At 40.1% G+C, this 6,757-nt stretch overlaps 1 protein-coding gene across 1 annotated transcript in view; it reads left to right on the forward strand.

Annotated features, from left to right (window-relative positions):
- GREM1 (gremlin 1, DAN family BMP antagonist) overlaps nt 1-1,378 on the forward strand; it is a 1,938-nt gene extending 560 nt beyond the window's left edge. The window contains exon 2 of the mRNA XM_010159040.1: nt 1,347-1,378. Coding sequence (XP_010157342.1) covers nt 1,347-1,378 — 32 coding nt within the window. The remainder of the gene's footprint in view (nt 1-1,346) is intronic.
- The last annotated feature ends 5,379 nt before the right edge of the window (nt 1,379-6,757 follow it).

The raw sequence follows: 6,757 nt of genomic DNA on the forward strand, positions 1-6,757 counted from the left end.
GGACTGAACTCTGACAAACATTGTACTGGTTGCACTCTGACTGTACGCAATCATTGCCAGTGTGAGTGAGTGGCATGAACTAGCATACCTTTGGGGCTGGACAAAACTGAGAGGAACCTAGTGAATTACCTAAACCAAGAAAAAATCCAAACGAAGAAACCACCAAAGAAAAACAATCAATGTAAAGGAAGCGCGCCCATGTGTGTGTTTGTGTGCAAGGGGAAAAAATGGGTGTGTGCAAGCAAATACATGAATATTCACTACGACAAAAAAAATCTAAGAGAGGAACGAAACATTAAAAACATCTATTTACCCGCGGTCATGAATTGGGTTTCCTAGCGTATATTCACATTTTTGGCTCTTGCTGGGAAAGTGGAGCTGTGGCTTTTGCTAATGTTCACCTGCCATGCTATTTGCTTTTACTGTATGAAGAGAAACATCAAAGTGAGAGGACAATATATTTGAAAGCACGAATCTATTCTTAAATACATAGTAGGCAAAAAGCAGTTTAAAGTGTAGCAAAGCCATCACTGAAAATAGCAGCTGTATCAAGAGTTTGTAACATGCTGCTTCAAAAAAATAACTGTAATCCAAAAGTCATGTCCGGAGAACAATGGGGGGACGTGGGAGTGTTGAAAAGTCACTATAGGTGGATGGAAAGCAGAGCTGCAGCAAGTTAGAAAGCAAAAGGCCAAAGTAAGTAGACAGACAGAGTAGAAAAAGGAAAGATACATAAATAGGAAGACACAGAGGAAAAGATATTGTCTTCTGTTTACGTTATGCTTTAATTTATATACCTAGTCATATATTACATAAATTAAAGAGAAACTATATACAAAGCTATAAATATATTTCTGAATTCTAATGGCTCTTCTAACTCAAACAAACCCATCCTTGTGCCACTAGATCCATTTGATGTCTTGTATTTCTGATATCAGTTACTCCTCATATCTATCTATATATATGTGTATGCAGTATCTTTTAGTCATTGGTACCTATACATACAGTGAGTATGCATACTCCACTGTGCATATCCGAACTCTCTCCTTCTCTTTCTCACACCCATACATAAAGAACATACATAGCCAGAGCACAAAAATCTTGCTAACCAAGATCAAGTACAGAATGGCAGTAATTTAGTACATAAAGAGCAAAGTAAAAATTAAAACAAGCATCATGTGACTGCAAATGCAATAACCACACAAGAGACAAAAGGCACGACATTCATGACTAGTAAACATTGCATTGTTATTGTTATTTTAGCTTTGCCACAGGCATGCAGTTTGTTGAAAAAGAGATGCAGAACTTTGCCAGCAATAATCCTCTTTTTATATCTTTTACCACAGACTTGCAGTTAAACTGGATTTGGACTAAGTAAAGAGAATTTCCTGAAAATTAAGGGCTAACTGCCCCTCTCATTTGAGGGGGGAAAACATAAAAGGGGACACGCTATTTCCAACAGCTCGATGAGTATCACCTGTGAGGTTATCCTGCCTTTTCTTCAGGATTAGGAGCTTAAACTTGATCAGGGCTGTAGGTTTTGGCAAGAGCACAGAAGGTCCTGCAAAAGAGGTTGGTTTAGCGAGGTGGCCCCTGTGCCATGGTACGTGAGAGGCAGCCCTTCCATGCGCGTTGCCCTCGCTTTCCTGGGCTCTCGGTGGGAAGCCTGGGGGTTGTTTCACTGGCCGCATCTCATACCGCACGGCGTGCAGAGTGCTCACGCAGTCCTGGCTGCTGGCTTTGCGAGGGCGCTTTCCCACCGGGTGCCGAAGGGCTCACAGGGAGCTGCACACCTTCCTGCCTCTGCTTGTACCTGTGCCTGCAGGGCCCCGACAGCTGGTCCCAGCCGGTGGGGTACCGAAGGAGAGGCGTGCTCCTATGCCAGAGACAGTACCGGGCCTCCCTGGGAGCAACCATCAGGGAAAGCAAATCTGACACCACTGATGGGAGCAAAGTGGGAGTCGGGTCCACATTAATTGTATGACGGGGCTTGGATAGTCCAGGACTCAGTTTCCCCAGTGTAACTGTTCTCTTGCACACCAGATGCCTCTCAGCCACGAGGTGATTCTCTTGACAGCGTTTCTTGTCCACTGAACCCTGACGAAGACAATTCTGCTCTTACCAGCACATCCAAAGGGAAAAATACGCAGTGAGTGGCCTGTCACAGATGTGCGCCCTCACTGTATTAGATGGCCCAGCTGTTACACAATGCATCATGCAGTTATTGGCGATATCCTGCATCTCTGCAATTAATATATTTTTACTGTAAAATCCACTGCTGTGAGGTCTGCGTTTGTAAGATTAAAAGGTTGCAACTCATTGAATGATACTATTAAAATGCATTTCATCTGGTGTACTCTCACTCAGCAAGTTTGACACATTTCTTCATGGATTTTAAAATCCAGTTTTAAAATCTGGAATTACAGGAGGTAGATTTCCACTGTGTGGAATGTGAATAATTAAACAGAAAGATATGGATATTTAATGTTATTATTAATACAAATCCTCTTTCACTGATAATAGGCAGAGATTGTTTTCCTTTAAATTACTTTTATGAGTTCCTTTGCAGGGGAAATGGCCAATCTCAGTTGTTGCTGAAAGTTTCGTCCTAGCTAGGGCTTCTGTTCAAGAAATGGGAACACCTTAAGAGTGAATTATTTTTCTTTGTGTGAAGCTGACAGCAAAACTCCTGTTGACTGTTACAGTGACTGCTATGTCCCTAAACTCTTAGCCATTAAGAAAAGCTTCAGACATTACTGACCCCTTTATTTAAGATTAGGCTAGCAGTCTGACGGAAAATTGATAGAAGTTTTAAAAATCTTTATGTTCTAAAACAGCCTGTGCATAGATCATGACAGAACTGCCCTTGAGGCAGATCCCCAACTCCCAAATATGTAAATTTTATACAAAGAACTTTTATGAATTACTAGTTATTGCCGGAGAGTAAGAAAGTTCTGCTAACTTAGAATTATACGAGATATTTAATATCAACCACAATATGTATTTAAATGTCTGCTTTATTCTAAAAACAATGGACTATATAACCTAAGGCTGCAGTATTTTCATGCTCGGTCTCACAAAGCAAAACTTGGTTTAAAATGAAGTTTTAATTATTTTGTAACTGAATAGGATTGGAGTTTTTTCTTCCCAGCATTTTGTACGTCATTTTAACTACTAGTAACAAATAAATAAAATATCTTCTCCAGCCCATGTCTATTGTTGGTTTTTTTCCTTTTTATTTCTTCCTTAAGTTTCCAGCTCTTTCTGGATCTGTTGTACTTTACTCTGACTTCTGTGGTTTCTTCTAATTATAAAAGGGCTTATATTATGACAATGAGACAGAGAGACAAGCAATGGCACCATCATTCAAGACAGCTACTTCAATAAGGTTTTTAAATGAGATCTGTCACTTCCCCCTCACCCTTCCACAATTTATAGAAGGAAAATCTCAATCTTTGGTCACACTTTTCCCTTTGTAAACCATATAGTGACAGTTCAAAATATAAATCAGCCTGGAATTGTTGTAGAGTTAAAGTTGGAGTCGGTGTGCCTGCCTTACACCTTGTCCCAGTTTTAATCCTAGCTAGTGGTTTACTCCCACTTCTAGGAAAGAAGAGTAAGGAACACCTTCACAATACAGCATGTTACACACTGTAAATAGGGACAGAGGAGATGAAAATCAGTTATAACAGAGAGCAGGAGGATTTGTCCCTGCTGGCAGCCCTTGAGCAAGGCCAGGGTTGAGGAAGGACTCCAGTCCCAGAGAAGTGGTTTTTTCAAACTTTCCACCCCGCCAGTGGGAGAGAGGCAGTTGTGGTATGAATTTTACCTTTCCAACCTGTCAGATGTGTGAGGGACTCAATCAATCTCTGCAGAGCCCCAAGGGATCCTGCTCTCTGCAGCAGCAGTGGCACTGTCTGCCCTTGTGAAGAAAGCTGCTCTGACAGGGACTGCCATCTCGCCAAACTGGGCCGAGGATGGTCTCAGATTTCACATACACCTCTGAGTAGTGACACAGGCCTAGTAATTTTTAGACGCACACCTTTTAGCTCAAAGGGACAAATGACATAGCTATACAGTCATAGGAGGGAGCAGCACGCAGTGCTTTCCCATGGCGCACACAGATAACCACAGGAAAGGGTCAGATGTCCTGTTTCCAGCTCTGAAAAGCTGGGTGCTGATAAGATCCAGTGTGTTCTCCCTTCACGCAATAATGGAGCTGAGCAGTCTTTGTAGCACTGGTTGTTTGGGGTGTTTTAAATGTTTTTTTGTGTAGTCTTCCTTCTCTTCTGGCTTTTCTGTGCTTCTAAAACTTACTGAAAGGGTAGTAACATTAAAGTCGTTATTTCTGGAAGGCAATTCACTTTTTTCTAGCCTGAGGTATGAGCACAGTTGGACAGAATAAGTTTCCTTGAAAAGATGTGCATATATGTATTTGTTTGAATAATTAAAACAGAGAGAAAAACCTGGACTTACCTTTCTAGTACACCGTAGTACCATGGTCTTACTATTTACATGCTAACAAGCTCAGATATTCATTAAAATTTACATGTCCTTTATATATATATAGTCTTGTGTCCTTCACATATATAGTTACACTGATCAAAAGAAGATGACAGAGAATTCACACACCATACTCAGCTTTCAGGGACACTGAAATAGGACTGTTTTTAGCTCTCTCCCCAGTGAGGTAGGCTAGATTTCTCAGTGTGATTTCTGTGCGTTCTCTGTCACCCATGTGCTGTGCAGTTGATCTGCACACACGTTGTAGGACTGAGGCATCAAGAGCATGTCAGATTTGCCGAGCATGTGCAAGACATCTGAGCAACACATGCGCACAGCAGGTACAGTGCGTCCTGGATGGGTCAGCGGAACAGACAGCATCGTGGCTCCGCTCCAGCTGCCTGTCAGCGACTGTGCCTGGCTGGTAGGAGGGACATTGCATTTGCAAAAATGATGCAGAAATTTAACCTTGTAATTTACCTTATCCTGAGTGAAAAGAAAAAAAAAAAAAGGAGCAGTGGAGAACTGTACCCTTGGGGACTGGTGTTTCTTTGTGCTAGCCAGTGCAGAGGAGTAAACCTAGAGTTGTTAGTTCCAACGGGTTTCCTAAAGGAGAAGTACCAAGTCTCTGATAGAAGACTGAGACGAGAATGATGCTTTTATTAACCCACCCTCCCTTTGCTTCTGAAAAAAACATACATGTTATTTGCTCCAAATAACTCAAACCTGCCTTAGAAACCACTTCATTAATTATTGAAATGTAGCACTCAATAGCATCAGAAGAAGGTCCAAAATTTTTTCTGAATTATTCTGCTTACCTGGATAGTTGCACCAACCAAAGGCTTCTAAGGAGAGAGCTGCAACATTTAAAAGTGAAAAAATTGATGTGTATTTGGATTTAGTCAAAACATGTGAGATACCACTGCTACATATTTTGAAGAACCATCAGATCTTGGCCTTAAGGAATCAAAAAGATTAACCATAATAAGATTCAGGCACTTTGCTTTATTATTTTATCAGCTGAGACTGAAACCTGGAATACATAGCAACGCACAGGTGTCACAATGAATCCCGGTGCAGATTTCTGATGCTACCTCATAAGGCAGCTTCCCAAAAACAGCTGAAGCCTTTCTGCACTGCCTGCCTGGGAATGTACCTGATGGCTTTAAGGCGCCCTTTGGCAATGTGTGGCTTCTTGTTGCCTGAATTTCTCCCCTAACTTTTATGGGTCTGGGGGGAGGAGTGCAGAAAATATAACTGTCTCCTGCTCCATCTTCTATTATTTTCTAAAAATGTTGCAAATAAAATTCATAATCTGCCTTTTTTGAATGATCAAGGAGCAAGATATGAGGATCAAATTATATACTGACATAAAAGAAGAATATTTGGGATCACATTAAAAAACCCAAACTTCTAAGTTGCGATAAGCAATAACTCCTTCTTGCTGTGATACAGATGTAAATCAAATAGCTTGGGGAGGAATCCAATGGAGAAGTTACACTGACTCCCAATAAAAGTTCTGCAAATAAAGTTTGAAATCGCCATGTTTGCATTTATTTTTTAAAGAATGCCTTATGGAAACAGCCATATCCCAATTCATATTATGAGAGATCAAAAGAACAAAGGTTACAATAATATCTCCATCTCTCTCCAGAATAATTGAGAGCTATATCTTATCCTTCTGTCTAGTAATATCAATATGGACTTCAGCAAGAAAGCAATCGGAAAGAATTAATGTGTCAGTTACAGCTCATCTGGGACAGCAACACTCAAATTCATTAATCATAATTTTATACTTATTGCATGGCATCACTACAGAACACTGTTAAGTTTGTTTGATTTATTTAGGGATGAATTTGCAGACCTTATTTTTTTTTCCCATTAAATTCAACTTTACTGAATATCTATGTGTTGTAATTAGTTTGTTGAGGTATAAAGGCACAGTATTTTCTGTATTCAAGAAAAGAGTCATATTCTGAATGTTAGCTTTGTATTTAATTCAGAGAATTAAAAAAAAGGAGCTATATGGATAAACAGGTATTTATGTCTCCAAACAAAAGTATCAAAAGCCTGGGAATGCATTAGATACATAGAGAAGTCTGAAAAATATACATTTGATAAGTTTATACATAAAAGTTTGGGCCAGTGTGCCCAGCTTCCTAACAACATACTTCGTGAGTGAGTAGCGTAGAATAAAGTCAACAATGACAATACTTTAAACAGTAGGCATGAAGAATTTATTTTTCAAGTTGTG

This window comes from Eurypyga helias, unplaced genomic scaffold (genome assembly GCF_000690775.1).
Source record: "Eurypyga helias isolate BGI_N326 unplaced genomic scaffold, ASM69077v1 scaffold40129, whole genome shotgun sequence".
In the NCBI taxonomy this organism is placed as follows: Eukaryota; Metazoa; Chordata; class Aves; order Eurypygiformes; family Eurypygidae; genus Eurypyga; species Eurypyga helias.